Here is a 22,815-nt window from a genome sequence, read left to right on the forward strand (position 1 = left end):
CCTTAAGATTTATATTTTTTCCTGATTGCCTATTTGCATCTTATGACAATCACTAAGTATTGCACCCCATGATTCTCAAGAATTGTATATTTTCTTTTATATAGCACGTGCATCAATGACAAATTTCTTGTGTGTCCAATCACACCTGGCCAATAAAGAAATCTAATTTGATCTAATTTTGTTTCTGCTGGGAAATTGTTTCTGGATTTTCTGCTTAACATAGAAAATAAAATGTTGTTTTGCATATGAGATTAATTTGTTGCTGTATGAATGGCTAGTACAGTATTTACTAAATGTGTCCAGACCACACCTGCAAATTACTCCGTTCCCTGGCCAGAGGGGCGTTGCCCGCGCCTTTATAAAGCAAAGGGCCAAGATCGCCACCATCTCCCAGCCACTTGTCGCCAGTTCAGAGGAAGGAAGGAAGGAGGGAGGCAACTCACAGCCCGTCCCGGGACGAGTCCTGGGAGAAACTTCAAGCGGTAGTAAAAGAGCGGCGCTTCCAGCTCTCCTCATGGGACGCTTCACGGGCAGGACGTGCCGGCTAATCTTCATGCTAGTCATGACCGCGAGTTTTTTCGTGACCGAGCTGGTGTCGGGCTACATAGGCAACTCGATCGCGCTGATCTCCGACTCCTTCGCCATGCTCTCCGACGTGATCGCTCTGTGCATGGGCATCGTCACCGGACGCCTATCCCGCCAACGCGGACGCCGCCCCGGCGCCTCTTACGGCTCCGGGAGGGCCGAGGTGGTGGGCACCCTCTGCAACACCGTCTTCCTGCTTGCCCTCTACTTCACCATCCTGGTGAGGTCGCTGCAGCGGCTGGCGGCGCCGGAGGCGGTCAACAACGCCCTGCTCATCCTGGTGGTAGGCGCCATCGGCCTGGCCATCAACGTCGTGGGACTCCTCGTCTTCCAGGACTGGGCCTGTTGCTGCTGCTGCGGCCCAGAGGAGCCGCCCCCGCCCTATGAGAGCCCCGAGGACGGGTGCCCATCTCGGACTCTCGCTGGCAGCCCCGTCGCCTTAGCGGGGATGGCGGAAAACAGCGGCAGCGCCCTTGAGCCCCGCCCGAAAGCAGGTGCCACCCGCTTGCCTCCCTGCTCGACCTTCGCAGCATCTTCCCCAATTTTTCTTTCTTTCTTTCTTTCTTTCTTTCTTTCTTTCTTTCTTTCTTTCTTTCTTTCTTTCTTTCTTTCTTTCTTTCGATTTTTATGCTGCCAAACTCTCTGGGACTTTATGCACCATTGACAAATTCATTGTGTGTCCAATCACACTTGGCCAGTAAAGAATTCTATTCCATTCCACTCCATTCCTTTTGGAAAGTGTTGTGTTGCATGTGTTTCTTTCTGCTAATTCTCATTCATTCTTTTCTGATTATTCTATTTGCCTGTTCTTATATTTATACCACTCATTCCTACTGTTATTACATTACATGTATAACAATGTACTGGCAGAGTATTTGCATAATAATTTATTACTGAATAAATATAAATAATTGTATTTGTAACATTAAAGTAAATAAACTGAAGCAATCTTTGTGGTAGTTAATGTTTGTTTTCACAGTCTTTTGATAACTATAAATAACTTTTTTCTAAACTACAATAATAGAGAAGAGATTCAGAATTACCGGTAATTAGATGTCAGGTTGTATAAGGTGGTTCTTATGAAAATTAAACAATTCTGGTTGTAATTGTAATTCTACTACACTTTGCATGTATAAGTAACTTGCTAGTTCTGAATGATTAAGATAAGTTGGTTTTGAAAAGATGTGTGTAGAACTTATAAACAATACAGTGTTTCTTATTTGAATGCAGGTGATTCTGAGGATATGGAGAAAAAACCTGAAGAGGATCAGAAACATAAAAAAGAAAAAAAGTCCGAAGCCTTGAACATCAGAGGTACTATATTAGAGTTGAAAGATTTTTCCAGAACAAGGCAGCCATAATTAGAGATGAGATATTCTTATTTATTGCTGCTCTATTTACAAGTTTATACAAAATTTTGGAATCTTAAAGTATTCCAATATATCCATTTTTTTTCTGGTTACCTAATATTTTCCTTATGCTTTGTTTCAGGCGTTCTTTTGCATGTGCTGGGAGATGCTCTTGGCTCAGTTGTTGTTGTGGTTGCTGCTTCCATATTCTATATACTTCCTCTGGATGAGAACACACCTTGTAACTGGCAGTGTTACATTGATCCAAGCCTGACTATTGTTATGGTGTTTATCATACTGTCTTCAGCCTTTCCACTGATCAAGGAGACGGCAACCATTTTGTTGCAAATGGTCCCCAAAAATGTGAATATGCAAATATTGGGTAAGTTGCTTTAAGGACTGTTTTCATCCTCAAAAGCTGGTGCTGTTTCTGGACTATACATTCACTGCAGCATTACATGCTCAAAGGTTACATGTGGGTATTTCCTAGCAATATGACTCAAGTCTTGGAGGATTAATAAAAACACATAAAATATTTTGAGAACAGCTCACATAGGAAGAATGAAGCTGTTTGCAGAAATTCCTATACATACTTCTGTCTGTCTATCTGTCTGTCTTGTTATGGTTGATTTCATCCCCCCACCCCCACTCCTCTGAACCTAGAAATGTATAATGAGATTTGCTTGCTGAATCAATCCCGTAGATCAATATGTGGAAGAGTGCATTCTTCAGTTTTTAAAGAACATACTCCAAAGTAGCACTTTACATCAGGGGTGGGCAATTAATTTTGCCATGGAGCCGCATGAGAAATTGGGATGGTTTTAGAGGGTTGGACTAATATAATTAACTCAGTTCTACCCAATACTGTATATAGTATACATATGCTATCTTTTCATTAACAAACAGTATGTTAAACAATGCAAAGATTTACAATATAGTGAAAATATGGAGGACCTAATTACATCATTATTTAATGATGAGATGATGAACTGCAACTAGCTTGTGATTGTTCACTTTAGAAAATTGTTAACTTTGCCTAACTGTTGCTTTACGGCAACACGGTGCACCTTAGTCACTGCACTGGAGGGTTCGCATGGTTTCTGTGCTTGGCTGCTCTCGATAGAAGGCCGGGGTCCGCTCCAGTGCGAGGATGAAAGAGCTCACCGCGTCTGCTGAGACTCCTCCGGTTTCTGCCTTCCTCATGATTCATCAGGAAAGCCGGAACCGGAGGAGTCCCGGCAGATGCGGTGAGCTCTTTCATCCTCGCACTGGAGCGGACCCCGACCTCCACAGACCAGTCATAGACAGCGGGCGGGCCGGATGCAGCCCACGGGCGGCCCCTTGCCCAGGTCTGCTTTACATACTACAAATATATTACAAATGGATACTGTTTTTTCCCACTTTTACTGAGACTTATGATCTTCATCCTGTTGCCCTCCAGTTCCCATTCAGCTCCCAGAATTCTCAACCCACCTGCAAGATATATGAAGCAGCAGAAATGAACTTTCTTCTGTTTCTTCCAATGTAATCATTAATGTTGTCAGGAAGAATCTCAACAGGTTCCACCCAACAGCCTCTGGCTCCTTATTTCTTATTTGGAAGCTGTTGCAAGAGTGAGACATGGACTCATTATTTTATCTGGGGATGCTTTCTGTTGTATCAGCCCTACATTATTGTACAGCCTGGAAAATTTATAATCGGGTTCTTATTCCGTCCATTTGAAGAGGCATTCTTTGTGTTTGTAGATGCAGTTAAATATTAAATGGAATACTATAGAACCTGGATAAAAATGTGATTATCACTTTGTCTGTATTTCTTTTTTTCCTTCTTCCTAGCCAACAAATTATTGGAGGTGCCAGGTGTTAGCAGCATTCATGAGCTTCATGTCTGGGAATTTATCAAGGGGAAGAACATTGCCACACTCCATGTCAAGTGTCATTCTACTTCTGACTACCCCGTTATTTCCTACAAAATCAGGGAGGTGTTCCATGAAGAAGGGATCCATTCAGTGACCATCCAGCCAGAGTACCTAGACCACAATTGTCATAAGGTCCTCTGCAGTACACCGTGTATCTCCAGATCCTGCGATCCCCAGTTGTGCTGCAACCAGAAGGATGCTCTCCTTTCTCAGATGAATGGTTACAGTGAAACAATAGGCAGCTTTTCTCCATCACTGAAGAAGGTCTTCCAAAAGAAAGATTCCATAGAAATTCCTGTTGAACCCACGTGGGCTGAAGACATGGTAAAAAAGAACAGTTGCTCTAAGGACAGTTATAAAGAAAAAAGTGAAACAACGGCACCAAAAAATACCACTCATTTTTAGACTTTGGGGTAAATATATTCTACAAAATGTTTGTCTCAAATTTTTTTTTATTGAGGAGCTTCCTTGTACAAAGCTTCCTTTGGTTGAAAAAGAAGTAGCTGTTGGCGAGTGTTTGCCATGTTTCTGGGGAGCAGAAGTTGAAAGTTGAATACCAAGTTGAATACCAAGCACTACAACTAAAACAGATGCCATTAGTTTCTTCTAAGGTCTGGTTGAAATGGGCAGCCATTTTCTTAATGTTGGGCAAATGAGCAATGCCGACCCTGTTTGCTATCCTGCCCTGCAAAGAGAAAAGGAGAAAGCGTTTATTCAATGAATAGAGGTGTCTTCTGCTCAGATCACTCTTCAATCCTTGCCTGAATTGTTAGGGTACTCATCCTTCAGATGCAAATAGTAATCTCAAGAAGGTAGAGATTTTTGTTTGGTTTAATGTATTAATTAGGATGCAGGTTGCAAGCCTTACTCCTTTATGATTGTGCTAGCTTATAGCATATCTTTATTTTTCACTGAACTTAATTTTTCTGTTTACTTGAGATAGGTGAAAAGGAGAAAAGTAAGTAAATAGGCCCCATGCGTGTAGGGAGTAAGAGTTAAATCAGCAAAAGAACCAATCACCCTTTTGTAGTTCATAAATGAAGAACTATATTCTTCCTGAAATATGAATGGAAATATTCAAATTAGTTTCTTTTCTTACTGTCTTTACATTTTCCTCATATTCCAGTAATTATAAAATGCTGGAATATTTTAAAACAAACATTTGAAATAGTTTATTGGATTATATGCCATGGGAGATAAAATGTGAGTTTTTCAAGGTGCGCTTGTGCATTTGTCATTAAATTAGCAAAGAAGTAAAGCTGAGAGAAGTAAGGATTTTTATTTGCCTTAGGCAGGATAGAACATATCTCTTGACTTTGTTTTAATAGAGTAATCCTATGGATACACTGAGCATTTCTGATACTGTTTTTCTCTCTCTCTTCTTCTGTAATATGGTGCTATTGAATATATATATATATATATATATATATATATATTGAAATTATGGGACTTCCTTTAAGCCATTTTTTAAAAAGAATTTTAGATCTTAGACTTGGTGGCCTATTTTAAACCTCAATCCAAATAAATATACATAAATGTAAACCCTTTGAATATTTTCTTTAAGTACTGCCTTTATAGCCATGTAAATGGATTGAGTGAAGCTGAATAATGATTGCCCTTCTGCTATCTTGAGTTTCTTTCATGTTTTCATTTCTTTAAGGCTTTTTCATTTATGTCTGATGTTTTTAGTATTGCAATACAATTTGAATTACTGTATTTTGCTTGTATGCTGTCCAGAGCCACTTTTGGTGAAATGGGTGGCTATATAAATTTGCTAAATAAATATAACATAAATATAAACTTGCAAAAAATAAAGTTGCTAGGAATATCTTAGAGGTGGGAATGGAATAAAAGACTAATCCATATACTGTATCTGCCTACACTGAATATAATTCACTCCCACCCAATCAGTACACTGGTTTTTTGACTTATTATGGACAGTAAAATGTTATCCTACTAAACAAATTCTGTGTATGATATCAAAGCACTATTTGTTTTATTTCATGTTTTGTTGAATGTTATTAATTTCACGTTGGGTTTTTGCAAGTTGAGGATCAGGAATGTGGACCTCAAAAAAAATTATGAGCAAGTTTTAACAAAACTATTGGCAATGAACAATGGGTATCACCCATGAAATTAATGCTGCTGTTTGAAATTAATACTGTTCCATGCAAAATTTAATGGAAAACAAATGATTATAATTACTGCCTACTGTATTTTTCTCTATTTCTGTTAATACTTGTTATATTTGCACTTTTGTAGCATAAACTGGGATTAGGAGGACCCAGACTATTGGGGGCAGTATGCTGACTTTGTAAACCGCTTAGGGAAAGCTGTAAAACACTGTGAAGTGGTATATAAGTTTAAGTGCTCTTACTATTTGTTCAGTAGTGATACCGTTTTTAAATTTTTTGTGTTTGTGTGTGTGTGGGTGTATGTATGTATGTATGTATGTATGTATGTATGTATGTATGTATGTATGAATGTATGTGTGTATGCCTATTTATGTTGCCTTAAATAAATAGAAATTTTCTTCTAAAACCTACAATACCTTTAAAAACTATTGCACGACATATCTCCAAATGGGCAATAATGCTTTGTTGGGATGGCAGTCATTGTTGTTTTTAATTCCAAAAGTGTATATAATAAATAAAGAAGTGTTAAATTGTTTTCATAAATACAGATAAGTGCTCTTCTGTATTTTAAAGAAATATACATCATTCATTTGGATTTTTTGATTGTAATTCTTAATCAGAACATGGAAGATGAGGGTAAACAACAGGACTTGTAGAAATATACAGATAAAAAGGGGCACCACGATAGCCATTTTCAAATTCTGTATCAATGAAAAAGGCCATTGCATTTGCAAACTCATAACAAAATACAAAATGTTACTACAAATTTCTGTGTTTGAATTTGATTCATGCCAGATGAGACCAAGCTGAAATGTAGTACTTTATTTAATCTGTACAAGTTGGGGGCACTCACCAAAATTTCCACTTTCTGTAAAATTATTGATCTACACATCTGGCATTTCAATGGCTTTATTGTACTGATTAGATTTACAACTGCCATTTTATTTAGGCAGGACTTGCCACATAAACAAGGTTTATTGATTTATTTATTGGCAATACCTTATATTGTTCAGTAATTTAAGACTATTAAAATTTGGATATGGCACCATTGTTCCACCAACTACCGTAAATCATGCATGTTGTATAGCTTAAGATTTTTCTCTCTGCTTTTTGGTGGAGTTCCTGATAGCCTTGATACATCTATGATTTCAGGAGAGATACAGGATTTAATTTTTGTGAGAAATTGGAAGATCAAAAACTCATAAAAATCTTAACTAGAATATTACAAAGACTCCTGCAAATGCAATGGCTTTTATGAATGTTTGAAATGTTTCATTATCAGATTATGGACTTTGAATATAAAATTTATGAAATTTATATTTATGATGTATCATCTTTAGAATGTATCAACTTCATTAAACGAAAGTTTATGTTATGGCTTCCTCTGAAGTCACTTTTACTTTCCATCAGGACCACAAAAACTCTTTGAAATTGAAATTTGTTTGGAAGCTTTAAACTTGAATTCTGACAATAATTTCTATGGGATTTCAAGTACCAACCATCATATGTACAATTGTTCTTGTGTTTGTGCACTTTATTTGTTGAGAATGACATAAGAATCCAATATATAACATTGATTTATTTAAACAAATGAAATGTTTTATGTTCACAACTAGTTTTGCTATCTATTAAATAAATAATTTTTAGAAATAACAAGCGCTATTTCTTTCTTTATATTTTCTCCTCGTATTTATAATAGAAAATAGAGAGTATTTCAGAAAAATATGTACATCATTTTACAAGATATAAAAAAAAGCTTTATACCCTAGTGTATTTATCACATTTCTAGCAAAGTGACCCCATTCCCTCCCAAATTTACCAGCACTTTCTCATTGAAAACAATATTCCACAAAGACTTGAGAAGTTACTGTAGATATTTCCAAAGCTTTGAGTAATTCTGTTGATTTTTCCTTAGGGAAAAAGTACAACATTTTCTTCAGAGTTTAAAAACAGTATTATTTCTTAAATACAGTGGTACCTCTACTTAAGAACTTAATTTGTTCCGTGACCAGGTTCTTAAGTAGAAACGTTCTTAAGTAGAAGCAATTTTTCCTATAAGAATCAATGTAAAAGCAAATAATCCGTGCAAACCATTGGGAAAGAAATAAAAGAATTTGGGTGGGAGGAGAAAGAGGAAGAAGAGGAGGAGGACAGTTGCTGCCAAAGGAAGAAGGTGAGGTGAAGTGAATCAAAAAATCCCAAACCTTAAAGCTTAAAAAAAAAAGAGGGACTCTGAGGCAGTGAGGAGGAGCATGTGTCTCCCATACGCCCTGTGCGAGGCTGCCTCCTATACACTGCCTCCCATACACTGGCTGCTGCTGCTGCTATTTGATACCTCTTCCTTCCCATGCTGAAGGGTTCCCCTCTCCTCATGCTCACTTGCTTTGTAGCCGGCCCCTTTCCTTTGCTGTGGTGACTCCTCGACTGTCCGGAGCGAAGGGAGCATTTCTTTTCTCTGTGCGCTGGCAGACGTTTATTCCCTGTCCAAGCGCCCAGAGAAAGGAAAATGCTCCCTTCGCTCTGGACTGCCAAAGCCTCCTTAAGCACCACCAAAAGGCTCCTCTGGCAGCCCAGAAAAGGCCGAGATGGACGGGTTTAAAGGGGGAATGGCAGGAAACTGCCTGGGCCTTCGTGCTGCTCTCAAATTTCCTGGGAAGCTTTTCTAGGCTCGGTTTCTTAAGTAGAAAATGGTTCTTAAGTAAAGTTTAAAAAGTCTTGAACACCCGGTTCTTATCTAGAAAAATTCTTAAGTAGAGACGTTCTTAAGTAGAGGTACCACTGTAACTGGTATTTTGTAGCATAAGAATCAGACATGATTGAATGGAAGAAAATGCAGACATAATTTTCCAGAGCAGGCCAGGATCATCCAAACTGCCATGTTTCTCCACTCTATCTCCCCTCTTCCTCTCTGAACTGCTGGAAGTCCAGCTATTGGCTGAGAACCTACAACTCCTGAAACCAGGTTTTGTACCTGTTGTAGAAGGTCTTTGGCCTTTGTTTTAGCTGAGCTGTTTTTCACCCAAAAAGTGTCTCTGCCTCGAGCAAAAGAATGGGCATACTTGAGAGAAGACAGTTGTGGCTTTTTGAGCTTGTATGCCTGTTACACACAAACCTTCCCATGATACCCTCATCATAACGCTAATGTGTTGAGGTAACAAATGGACAATTAAATGAATTATGTGGGAGTGCCACAGGGTCTAGTGTTTATAACATCTGGCAAAAGGTATTATCTGGCAAAAGTAAGTGGCTTTCAATTTGGGCCCCCACCGTTTCTAGGACTATATTATCCTTGGTGATGGATGATGGTTATAGGGTTGCACTATCCCAGACAGACCAGTGCACAGTCTGGAGGTCCTCCTAGAGTTACAATTCCTGTTTGTTGAACAGATGGCAGTTGTGGCTAGGAGTGTCTTTGCACAGCTTTAGCTTGTGCCCAGTTGCACTTGTTCCTGGATTGGCAGGCCCTGGCCACAGTCATGTCCTGGTCCCTTCCAGATTGGATAATGACAGTGTACTCTACATGGGGCTCCCCTTGAAGAGTAATTGGAAGCTTTGGCTAGTAGAGAATGCAGCAACCTGGGCACTTATATATGCTCTTAGTCAGTGATGGGCTACCAAATTTTTTACTACCACACTATGGGCATGGCTTATGCATTTCGTTTCAACATCTTTCAGTGCAAATTGGGTGCTCTGGGGTGGAGCTTCCTTTTCGCTGCCCCACTGCGTTCACTCCCGTCCGGTCAGTAGCCCACCCCTGCTCTTAGTAGAACAGCACATGTTATACCTCTGCTCTGTGAGCTGTATTGCCTACCAGTTTGCTTCCAGGTACAATTCAAGAGTCTGGTGTTAAGCCCTTCATGACACTGGAGGGGGCTACCTAACGGACTACACCTCCATGATTATTCATTCATTCATTCATTCATTCATTCATTCATTCATTCATCCGCCGCTCATTCCAAAGCGGACTCAGAGCGACTAACAAGTGGGATAAATACAATAGTATTAAAATACAATCAAAATTACATAATAAAATCAGTAATATAATAATAATAAAATAATATCTTGAAAAGAACCATACACACGCAGCAATCGATCTAATTCCAAGCCTGCCAGAAAAGCCAGGTGTTAACGGCTTTCCGAAAGACTGGTAGGGAGTGCAAATCTTTGGGGGCAGTTGATTCCAGAGGGTCAGAGCCGTCACAGAAAAGGTTCTTCCACGAGGTCCTGCAACTGGCATTGCTTGTCAGACGGGACCTGGAGAAAGCTGACTCTGTGAGCCCTTACTGGCCATAATGAAGTATGAGGTCAGAGGCAGTCCCATAATTAGTCTGGCCCTCAGCCATTTAGGACTTTAAAGGTAATATCCAACACCTTGAATTGGGTTCGGAGACCAACAGGCAACCAATGCAGCTCACGTAAAGATGGAGTAACATGGGCATACCTAGGTATACTCATTATTGCATGCGCCACTGCATTTTGCACCAGCTGAAGTTACACCAACCTCCTCCATTTGGAAAAGAAGGCATGCTGCAGATACCATTGTTTAGGGACCTACATATGGTGGGCCACTGGAGACTGGATTCTCTGTGGTGGCATCTGCCTGATGGAACATTCTTCTCTTTAAAATTAAATCAGATCCATTTCTTTCGATATTCTGGCCTGCTGTCTATCTTTGGATGGAAACCAGATTATTTTTGATGTTGTAAATTGAAGCAACCCTCTTCACTTTGTATCCCATATTATTTCAGGGATTTGAGCTGCTCTTGAATGATATAATCATATTAATCAAGGTGAACTGTATTTCCCATCTAATTAATAGACCAAAACATTCAGATTAGTCAGGTTCAGTTTGAAAATATCTTGGCTAGGCTTTAAAACATTTAGAGACTGTTGCGGCAATGATAACAAATGATGTTTCAACTTTAGTGCCTGTAAAACCATTTCATGTAGTAAATGTTTTCTAGATTATACAGTTTTGAACTCATTATTCCACAGTATACAATATAACTATAACTTCGCTTGCCAGGATTCTGTGAAAGCAGGACATAGTGGTAAACAATTACTCATTCACCTGTCTTGGCATTTTAAAGGGAAAAAAGTGCATTGATATTTTACTTAATTCAAATTGCATGTACTCCAAAGGAATAAATAAATACTATTTTTAAAATCTTTGGTAAGAAGACAAGAGTTGCATAATTTAGAGCAAAGACAAACCCTTTTTCAGGGGTTGAATTAATACTTTTACAATCAGAGAGCAGATAGTGAACAAAAAAGTGGTGCAGTTGTGTCATTGAAATAAGTAAGGCTAGCACTTACTTTGCGTGGAGGGAATTAGATTTTTAGATAATTTAAGACCAAATTAAGATCTACAGACTTGTTTGGTTTGTTATTCTGAAACACAATAGGAAATACATCTGTTTTGGTGGAGTCTGTCACTGAACTTGACCAGTGCAATTTAAAAAAATAATTTGGACTTTACCAGTGTTGGACTGCCAGCTCTTTCCAGACTTGTCAATATTGATACTTAGGCAATTAATCAAAATAATATTCCATCCTACTAACTTACCAAGGTGAAGCCACTGAACTGCATCCTGTCATTTAAAAAAATCACTGTCTAAAGCTAAAAAAAACCCACTGTCTAAAACAGAACAAGGAGAGAAGCAACTTAGAACTAAGGAGAAATTTCCTGACAGAACAATTAATCAGTGGAATAGCTTGCCTCCAGAAGTTGTAAATTCTCCAATACAGGAAGTTTTAAAGCAGATGTTGGATAACCATTTGTATGAAGTGGTATAAGGTTTCCTGACTAAGCAGGGGATTGGACTAGAAGACCTCCAAGGTCCCTTCCAACTCTGTTTATTATTATTATTATTATTATTATTATTATTATTATTATTATTATTATTATTGCCACTTTGTCCCTTTCATTCAGTCAGTTCCTTGTCGCTATATAATAACTTGTTGCAAAGGAATCCACTGACTATTCTAAAATACAGAAATTAGAATATGAACAAAGTCCTACTTTTTTCCTCTCCTTTATAGATATAGATAATGCAGGTTAAGAACATAAGAACATAAGAAGAGCCATGCTGAATCAGGCCAAAGCCCATCGAGTCCAGCATTCTGTGTCACACAGTGGCCCACCAATCGTACATGGGGATCTTGAGCAGAAAGAGAAGGCAAGACCGTCCCTTTTCCCTGACCCCCAACAAATGGTACTCAAGGGAATCCTGCCTGCCTCAACCAACATAGAGGCAGCACTTGGACATCCGTTTCAATAACCACCGATGCACTTGGCATCCCTGAATCTGTCTAATCCTGCCTTGAAGCTATCAAGACTGACAGCTGTCATGACCTTTTCTGGAAGTGAATTCCATAAACCAATGACCCTCTGGGTGAAGAAATATTTCCCTTGATTTGTCCTCACTTTCTTACCTATGAGCTTTAGGCAGTGCCCCCTTGTCCTAGTATTGTGTGATAGAGAAAATAATTTTTCTCTATCCATCTTTTCTATCCCATGCATGATTTTATACACTTCGATCAAGTCACCCCTTAAATGCTGTCTTTCAAGGCTGAAGAGACCAAGGTGTTGCAACCTGGTATCATAAGGGAGGTGCTCGATTTTCTTGATCAAAAGCTTTAAATCCTGTGTCTACTATTAAAGGCATAGTATGAAGTGGAACTGAAAAACAAAATTTATTGATTGTTAACTGGTTATGACAGAACACTCATTGCTCCCATTAAAGAAAATCACTAAACCTTATGTATGGTTGTGATTGAATTGGTAGATTGATTTTAATATATTGGGTTTTTAGCTTGTAGTTTTTTAACTAATTAGATTTGATTGTACGCATTATTTTATATTGTACCTTGTGAGCTACCCCTAGTCTTCGGAGAAGGATGGCATACAAATCTAATAAATAAAAAAAAATGGAAAAAAAATGCAATGTTTGCATGGAAGCATTGTTCTAAAAATGTAAACTCTCTGTACATGCAGTTTTCAATATATCATTTCAGATATTATAACTATGATAGAAATGAGTATTGACTCTTTTTGCTGTCTCCTATTTGGCTTTGACAATCACATTCTTAAAATCTCCAAGTTGAGCTTAAATGCTGATAGCATCATGAATATATCCATGTAATTTCTTGGTAACCATTCTGAAATTATTGGCAGTTCATATATGTTTAGAATTATTTAACTAATAAGTACTAACCAGTCCAACTTGCTTAACTTTAGAGCTTTGGCTAGGTCAGTCGGTATTGCCAGTTTATTTCTCGGTAATACTTAGTACGTGACTTTGAACAAGTCAAATACTTTCAGTCTCTCACTTTAGGGTAATTATTACACCATTACAAAGGTTACAAATATATGCAAATTTAGGAAACCTTCAGATTTCTTCCTTAAACAAGTTATTACAGAAAGATTTCTGTTTATGTCAATGTGCCATGTGTTTTGGCGAACAGTGAAAGAAATGAGAACAATTAATCAGTGAAACAGATGGCATTCAAACATTGTGAGTGCTCCACTACTGGAGGCTCTTAAGAAGAGATTGGAGAAGCATTTGTCTGAAATTATATGAGGTGGTCTTCTTAAGGGGATTTAATTTATTCGACTTCTATGCCGCCCAATCCTGTAGGACTTGGGGCAGCCTACAACAATAAAAACAATACAATAATAAAAAAGAAGTCAAACAACTACAGTAAATAAAACCCCTTGACCCTAAGAACCCATTAAAAAACCCTCAAAAACCAATCTAACAAACATACATACCAAACAAACATAATTCGGGCACACCTGACGTTAAACATCACGGCCCCCAGGCATGTCAACAAAGCCAGATTTTAACAGCTTTTCCAAAAGTCAATAGAATGGGAGCAGTGCAAACATCGGAAGGGGGAGTTAATTCCATAGAGCAGCAACAGAGAAGGCCCCCCCTCGCAGTCCTATATAGTTTAGTCGACAAGACCTGGAGGAGGCCGATTCTGTTCGATCTAATAGGCCTCTGGGAGGTATGTGGCAGAAGACGGTCCCATAAATAGTGAGGTCCTTAGCCATGTAGGGCTTTATATCGGATAACCAACATCTTGAATTGTGATCGGAGACTAATCAGTAGCCAGTGCAGCTTGTGGAGTATTGGTGTTATATGGGCGTACAGAGGTACACCCATAACAGTTCGCACGGCTGCAGTCTGGACTATTTGCAGTCTCCGAACACTCTTCAAGGGTAGCACCATGCAGAGTGCTAGATTGTAGATTCCAAGATTCTCTTCTCTTCTCTTCTCTTCTCTTCTCTTCTCTTCTCTTCTCTTCTCCTCTCCTCTCCTCTCCTCCCCTCCCCTCCCCTCCCCTCCTCTCCTCCCCTCCCCTCTTCCCTTCCCTTCCCCTCCAATCTCCTTGCATACAGATTTTTGGAAAACCAGTAGGAGAAAATTTGATTTAGCATAGAACAGGCAAGAGTTCTAAAAGCTCTAGTTTTTCCAAATTTCCAATTTTTCCAATTGCATTTTGATTCATGCTTAGGTATTAGGATGTTTGTAATAAGTTAATTAATCACCATGGTAGCTAACTCTTCTTTTACCTTGCCCTTTTTCTTTTAAATCAGCTGACATAGAAGACAGCCTTTAGTATCCATATTTTGATCAACAGTTGAGATGATGACTCAACTAGCAGAGCAATTATAGATCTGATTTCAGACAATCAGAGCATTGAAATGATAAGAGTGCCAGAGTTTTATTATGTTTTTAAAAAATAATTATTGATAAGGAACAAAAACAATCAATTTCTTCTGAAATGGACTTGCTGGAAACCTGCCACCCATTGCATCTTTTTGTCCCATTAAAGTGAGTTAAAAGCATTTTTTCCTAGTCCAGACAATTTGTTCATTTTCAAATATTCAGTTTATTAGAACAATGAATGCATCTTAACCTGCACATTTTAGAAATTAAAATATATTTTTAAATTTAAAATATATTTTTATATTTATAAAATATATTTTATATCTATATTTCTTTTAAATCAGCTGACATGGAAGACAGCCTTTTGTACCTATATTTTGATCAATTGTTGGGATGATGACTCAGCCAAACAGAGCAACCATAGAGTTGCCTTTTTACATTTTTTACAAACTTCAAAATTGACAGCTTTAAAATTTGTGAACTTAAACTCCAAGAATTCATCCTCCAGCTCATGCTAGCTCAGGAATGACTTGTAAAGTCCACAAGTCTTAAATTTGCCAAGCTTGAAGACCCTTGCACCTCTAACCCTTAACCCAGGAGTCTTCAAACTCCACAGCTTTAGTGGACTTCAACTCCCAGAATTCCTCCTCCAGTCATGCTAGATGGGGGAATTAGAAGGCATGAACATCCCCTTTTTTTGAAAAAAAAAAAGGGGGGGCATTTTTTGGAGATTTTTCACAAAAATTGGGTGGGCAAAGGATCTGGGAAGCCTACAGAAAGCTCCTGGATGCTGGGGGATGGCAATTGAGGCATTTTTGCCTTCCCCCAGTCCCCAGAGCTATCTGCAGGCTTCCTAGACACTCTGCCTAACCCATTTTTGTGAAAAATGGGATGAGATGGCAGGGCTTCAAAGGCTAAAAATGGCTGTATCCAGTGTATAAGACACACCAACATTTCCACCCTCTTTTTTGGGGAAAAGGTGCATCTTATTGTCAGGTGAACAATTGAGACATCTGAGAAAATAAATGAACTTCCATGTCTTATTTCTTTAGCGTAGAGTCATATTTATTAATAGAGCCAAATTTGATTCAACATGTTTCATTCCAACTTAAGGTCCCTTGTGATTACATCCAGGTCAAAAAGCTCATCTACCATCCCCACAAGGACAATCAGGTGGACAAATCCAATGCAGAGATTTCTAATTCCTTCCTGTGTTCAGTTACTTTAGATTCTGCGTGAAGGAATGTGTGTTACGTGCATATCATCTCACTTAAAACAAAACATTTTTTTTCTTTACTGTGTCAAGCCAGCCTTTGAATTCACATTTAAATCTTGGGCCTGACATGCGGCCTCGCCTGAGACTAGGGATTGCACCGTTTCAAACCATCCTACCTTCAGCCTCTGGGACCCTTTGGCTTGTTCGGATAATTTTCATGGAACTGCTTGACTAACCGATCGGCACTGATGTCCCGACTCTTTACCCAGGTAGCCTCCGACAGAGGGTACCCCTTCCAATGAATTAGGTACTGCAACATTCCCCGGAAAATGCGGGAATCCAAAATTCTTTTCACTTGATAATAAGGTTCTCCTTGAATTACTACAGGGGAAAGGGGCGGCTGTGCATTTGGCCTAACGTTGGATCTGATCACCGGCTTAAGTAGGCTGCAGTGAAATACAGAGTGGATCCTCCCTAGGATTCTAGGTAATGCAAGCTGCACCGTGACCGGGTTGATTATTCTCACTATTGGAAAAGGGCCCAAGAATTTAGGACCTAGCTTTTTGCTAGGCAGCCTTAACCGAATGTATTTGGTAGAGAGAAAAACTTTATCTCCCACTCTGAAAAGCGGTTGGGGCGATCGGTGCTTATCTGCTTGTTTCTTGTAGGCTTGCACTGCCTCTGTCAGCGCCTTCTTCGTGTCCTCCCATCCTCTCTTCAGCTTCTCCATCCACTCCACCAACGTGATGGACGAGGGAGGTTCTGTAGGTAGTTCTGGCATGGGAACGAAATCTCGACCACTGGTAACCTGAAAAGGAGTTAGTCCCGTGCTACTGTGTACAGAATTATTGTATGCTACTTCTGCAAAAGGCAGCAATTCAGCCCAATTGTTCTGCTGGTAACTCACATAACATCTAAGGTATGGTTCCACTAGGGCGTTGGCTCTTTCTGCTGCTCCATTTGTGGAAGGGTGGAACGCAGAACTGAGTCCTTGGGTGGAACCAATGGTGCGAATGAATTCTCTCCAGAATGTGGCTGTGAATTGGACCCCCCGATCTGATATGATTCTGCGGGGTGCTCCATGCAACCTGTAGATGTGTTTTAGGAACAGCTTAGCCAAATATCTGGTTGTGGGTAGCCCTGAACAAGCGATGAAATGGACTTGTTTAGAGAACAAATCGATGACAGTCCAAATAACAGTGTTACCCTTGCTCACGGGGAGCTCCACTATGAAACCCATTGCTATTTCTTCCCAGGGCCTAGTAGGGTTGGCTACTTGCTGCAGCAATCCAGGGGGGTTTCCCGGCCAATGCTTTCTAGTGGCACAGGTGGCACAACTTCTCACATAGTCTTTGACTTCTGCTCTCATTCTAGGCCCCCAGAATTATCTCCGACACAGATGCAATGTTTTCAAGAACCCACAGTGGCCCCCTAGTCTGGAGTCATGACTCTGTTGGAGAATATCTAGTCGCAGGCTGGCAGGCACATACAACTTGGTTCCTTTCCAAGCCAATCCTTCCCTCAGTGTTAGGATTTCCTTATGATCGTTGAACCACGGGTCAGTAGGCAAAACTGACTTCAATTTTTTCTCCCAATCCCCCTTCCCAGGTGGAACCTATTTTCTGGTCTGGTCTTGGGTGACAACAGATGCAGCTTTCTCCTTACTTTCACAAGGGGGGGGGAAAGACATGGGATAATCGGATGCACTTCTTCCTCTCTCTTGCTATTGTACTGTGGTTTTCATGATAGAGCATCAGCAATGAGGTTCTTCCCAGCTGGGATATGTTTCAGTGTAAAATTGAACCGTGGGAAATATTGGGCCCATCGTACTTGCTTAGGAGAAAGCCTCTGTGGGGTCTTTAATGCTTCCAGGTTCTTGTGGTCAGTCCACACTTCGAAAGGAATGGCTCCGCCTTCCAGTAAATGCCTCCATGTAACCAGTGCTACACGTACAGCAAAGGCTTCTTTCTCCCAAATAGCCCACCTCCTCTTGGTGGGGGTCAGCTTCTTGGAAAGGTATGCACAAGGCAGCAACTGTCCCCTTCCATTGTCTTGTAAAAGCACCGCAGCTATTGCCACATTGCTGGCATCGGACTGGATCACAAACTTCCGTTAGGGGTCAGGATGTTGCAGGATGGGCTCCTTTGAAAAAAGTCATTTGAGCCTTTCGAAAGCCCTTTGGCATTCCATCGTCCACCTGAGTGGTTGAGAGGGTCTGGGCTTAGTAGGGGCTGGTCCAGTCTTTAGTAACTCGGTTAAAGGCAAGGCAACTTCTGCGAAAGCTTTTGAATTCACATTTAAATCTTGGTCCTGACACTTATACTCCAAAAATACAGTAATCATTTCTTCTTTATTTTCTCATTCACAACCACCAGATCTTTGTATGGTATCCTTTTGTCTGGAGTAGGTAAATGATAGAAGGACTTGTTCCCTTGTAGATGTTTTTAATCAGAAAGGGCTATTAATTAACAGAGACTCCAAAGCCATTCAGCCTTTTTATCCTTAATAGGCTTTCTGGGGAGAGAAATGAAAGGAGGAAGGAAAACACAGCAGTTATTCAAATGGAAGCAACTGTAGATATCTGCAGGGTTAATTAAAAAGAAAATTCAAGATGACAGCCACAACTATGTTTTGGGCAATCATAAGGACTCTAAAAGCTATTCAAAGCCCTGCCCCTTTTTTCATATGTCAAAATGTGTTAAAAGATGAGGCTTCAGTTGCATGGTTGTGGCCATCATTCAGACATTTTTTAAAAAGATATGGATATCTAGGCAAACCTGCCCTTTTGCCTAGATATTCCTAATTTTCCATGAAAAAAACAGATGAAGACCTTGCCTGGATATACTTTGTGTTAATAAAGACAGATCAAAGGCAGCATATTACCCACCTAAGAAGGATGGAAGGCTGAGTCAATCTAATAATAAGGCATACCGTATTTAAAGTGACCAGATTTTAAGATTGGGAAAGAGGGACACCATTGAGCTGGGGTGGGGGGTAAAAAAAGTGTAGCCAAAAAAAATTCTCTCTCTCTCTCTCTTCCTCCATCCCTTTCTATTTCTCTCTCTTTCTCTCTCTGTCCCTTTTTCTCTTCCTTCCTTCCTTCCTTCCTTCCTTCCTCTCTTTTTGCTCTCGCTTTCTCTCTGTTCCTTCCTCTCTCCCTCCCTCTCTCTCTTTCTCCCATTCTATTTCTTTTTCTCTCACTCCCTTTCTTTCTTTCTTTCCTTCCTTCTTTCTTTCTTTCTTTCTCTCTCTCTCTTCTCTCTCTCTCTTTCTCTCTCTTCCTTGCCCCAATGGTGCCAGGGTGGAGGCGAAGGCGGGAGAGGAGGTGGAGGGGGTGAAGCGGGTCCAAAGGCTCAGTAGGTGCTTCTCTTCTCCCATGGAATCTCTGCCCAGCGGACCTAGACAGCCCCCTGACCCACCCTCCAAGTTCCTCCACTGCTCTTTCACACACCCGGTCCAGCTCAAGACCGCCACAGAAGGCCAGCTGCGGGGGGGGGGGGGGAGGGAATGGAAGGATGACCTCCCCCAGTTCCACTGCCCCATTACTCACCCACGCAACCACCCTTCCTCTTTGGAGCAGGGGGCTGAGAAGGAAGAGCAGCCAGCAGAGGCCCAGCTGTCCCTTAAGCTCCTCCCAGGTCGCGGCAAATCCTCCCACCTGCCATTCCCTCTTCCGCAGGGCTGCAGTACTGGCACACGACTGGGCCTGTCCAGGGGCGGGGTAGGGGAAACGGGTGAGCAGAATCCCCTCCCTCCAGCCTCTTCCCAAGGGGGCTGGTTGGGAGGAAAAAAAGCGGGATCGTTTTCAAAGGGCGCGGAATGCGGGACAAAAGATTAAAAAGCGTGACTGTCCCGCTAAGAGTGGGACGTCTGGTCACTTTAACCATATTGGATTTGAAAGTATAAGTGGGGTGCTTTTTGGTTATATGAAATAGAGTCTTTGCTTCGTTCACAAATATTATTTTCTCCCTTTCTGCATTCATGTATTACTTCTGTTTCAGACACTTCAGCATGAATTGGAGGAACAATCAATCCCAAAGCATACGTGACTACAAAGAAAGCAAATGGGTCATAAACAAAGCCAATTACGTTTACAGGTAAATTTCATTTGGGAAAGCAGGGAGGGATCTCACGGCACAGGAAGATGGAACAAAATGACCTCTGTCCCCTCATAAACCTATTTGAGCACCTTCTCCTTTAAGGAAATAGGTTCCAAAGAACTGGGGTTTTCTAAGGATTTGAATAACTCTGTTGATTTTTCCTTATGAGAAAAAATAAATAAATATTTTTTTTCTATTTTTTTTTTAAAAATAATTTAAAATAGCTGGGATTTTGTAGCAGGCATAGTTTTCCAGAATAGGCCATGATGCTGCTCCACACCAACTTTTCTCTCCTCATCCTTTTTGACTTCTTGTATTCAAGTCTTGGTTGAGAAATCCAGACTCTGTTTCCCTCAGAAACCTGGTTTCTTGCCAAAACTTGTTCTCCTGCCTATGTCTAAATTCCTACCAGCTCTGGTTACCAATCCTGTTTTACTGCCAATCCTGGTTCAGGACTCTGAGCCCATAACCTGTCGGAGTTGCATTCGGAAGCTGCCCACCCAGACTCAGATACAATATCAGGAACTGAAGACGTTTCAGAATGAAGACAATACTGCAGGAATTCTTGAGAAGACTTTTACTTCTTCTTCATAGCAAAATTATACTCTCTATATTCTATTTACATAACACCAACACTTGTCACGCTGAATATTGACAGCCCCAGAGACATTCAGTAATTAAATAGTTAACTGTGTGTGTTTTATTAAGATCCTATTATGATGTAATATCCTGCCACATCTAACCTCACATCCTTCTTCTTCATGCAAAGATTTCCATTCCTATTCTAACCTCCATCATGTAAGACGTATTTGTTGTTTTGTCCACCGGGACATGTTTATTTTTCTACTTTTATAATAAAAAGAAATCTTGCTTTGAAAACAAATGAATGGGCTCTCATCCGTCGCCTTCACGGTGGGTTAATTTTCAAACGGACATTAATCATTTACAAACCGTGACAACAGTATCTTACTAGACGACACCATAATCCACTAACCACAATTGTAGACCAACCAAAGACTAACCACAGGCTAACCCTATGGATTGCCTATGCAATCAGTTGTAGCACATTCTGCTGATCCATCATGACTTAGTATTCCTTTTAATTTACACTAATTACATTCTAGCAGTACCTGGAATATTACCTCAGGTACTAATCCTGACAGAGCCCTCATCACTTTCACTGTCACTCTAAGGTACCAGGAATACAGGATGCTTGCACCATTTCTGTGTCCTCAGATGCTTGCACCATTTCTGTGTCCATAACCATTTGTGCCAGACACCCTACCTGACCTGTCCCCCCAAACTATGTCTGTCAATTGGTGTCTTTAGGGGAAAAAAATTGCAAAATACAGAAATTCTTCTTGCTGCCAGAAGTTTCTGTATTTTGCAATCTTTTTTTCTCTAAAGAGACCAGCTGACAGACACACAGAGCGGTTAAACTCCAGTAAGACACCCATCTTGCAGTGGGATGAAGTTTTGGGGTGACAGGTTGGGTGGGGTGGAGCAGGGTGGGGGCTCTTAGGAAGGAAGAAAGACAGACAGAAAGAAAGGTAGGTAGGAAGGAAGACAGGCATAAAAAGAAAGGAGAGAGGAAAGGGAAGGGAGGAAAGAAGGAAAGAAAGAAAGAAAGAAAGAAAGAAAGAAAGAAAAAGACAGACAGACAGAAAGAAAGAAAGAAAGAAAGAAACAAAGCTAGGAAGGAAGACAAAAAGGAGGGAGGGAAGAAGGAAAGAAAAAGGGAAAAAAAGAAAAAGAAAGACAGACAAAAAGTGGTAGGTAGGAAGGAAGACAGACAGAAAAATGAAGGGGAAGAGAAGGGAGGGAAGAAGGAAAGAAAAAGGAAAAAAGAAAGAAAAAGTAAGACAGACAAACAGAAAGGTGGTAGGAAGGAAGGAAGACAGACAGACAGAAAAATAAAGGAGGGAGGAAAGTGAAGGGAAAGGAGAAAGAAAAAGGAAGGAAGGAAGAAAGAAAGAAATAGGAAGACAGACAGAAAGGTGGTAGGAAGGAAGGAAGATAGAGAGAAAAAGAAAGGAGGGAGGGAAGAGAAAGAAAAAGGAAAGAAAAAGGAAAAAGAAAGACAGAAAGGTGGTGGAAAGGAAGGAAGGAAGGAAAGAAGACCAACAGAGAAACAGAAAAAAAGGAGGGAGGGTAGAAGGAAAGAAATACACATTCTGCTGTTCCTCCTGATACAGCGAAAAAACATGTAACTGATTCAGCAATCTTCGGATTACTAAAACAATGTTTGGCTGTTACAGCCAACTCAGCAATATCCATGCAGACTAAGGAAAATAAATGGTTGAGAAATTGATCTAAAGTACTGAACTTTAGCTTCATTTACCTCCATGGTGCGATTTACAGTAATGAAAGTTAGTGAGCCCATGAGAACCAATTTTAATTCTACAACCCTGTGATCAAAGCATTAACAAATACATTTGCTTGAACAGACAATTAACTACACAATATCTTTGAAGTTACGTCCAGCTGTCTTGGACACAAGACTGAGGAACATGATGGAGCTACAAGTCTTAGGTAGGACACCCATCTCGTGGTGGCATGCAGTTTGGGGGTAACCGGTCAGGTGGGGCGGAGTGGGGGCTGGGCAGGCCATGAGTCCTACCTAACACGTGTGGCTTCGTTGAGTTCCTCAGTCTTGTATCCAGGGCAGCCCATTGTAAAAGAAAATATCACCCAAATTTGAGAGGTTTGATTGAACCCGCAAGACGTTTTCTTTTATAATGGGCTTCTCTGGACACAAGACCAAGAAACGTGGTGGAGCTACAAGTCTTAGGTAGGATGCCCGTCTCATGGTGGAACGCAGTTTGCGGGTGACC

General features: G+C 40.4%; 1 protein-coding gene across 1 annotated transcript; it reads left to right on the plus strand.

Annotated features, from left to right (window-relative positions):
- The first annotated feature begins 459 nt into the window (after positions 1 to 459).
- Positions 460 to 4,257, plus strand: SLC30A10 (solute carrier family 30 member 10). Its single transcript, XM_070728469.1, has 4 exons — positions 460 to 1,079; positions 1,816 to 1,899; positions 2,077 to 2,316; positions 3,770 to 4,257. Exons 1-4 carry the CDS (start codon positions 515 to 517, stop codon positions 4,255 to 4,257), a joined length of 1,377 nt encoding a protein of 458 aa, XP_070584570.1. The 5' UTR covers positions 460 to 514.
- Positions 4,258 to 22,815: the final 18,558 nt, after the last annotated feature.

Source organism: Erythrolamprus reginae, chromosome 1 (genome assembly GCF_031021105.1).
Source record: "Erythrolamprus reginae isolate rEryReg1 chromosome 1, rEryReg1.hap1, whole genome shotgun sequence".
Lineage (NCBI taxonomy): Eukaryota > Metazoa > Chordata > Lepidosauria > Squamata > Dipsadidae > Erythrolamprus > Erythrolamprus reginae.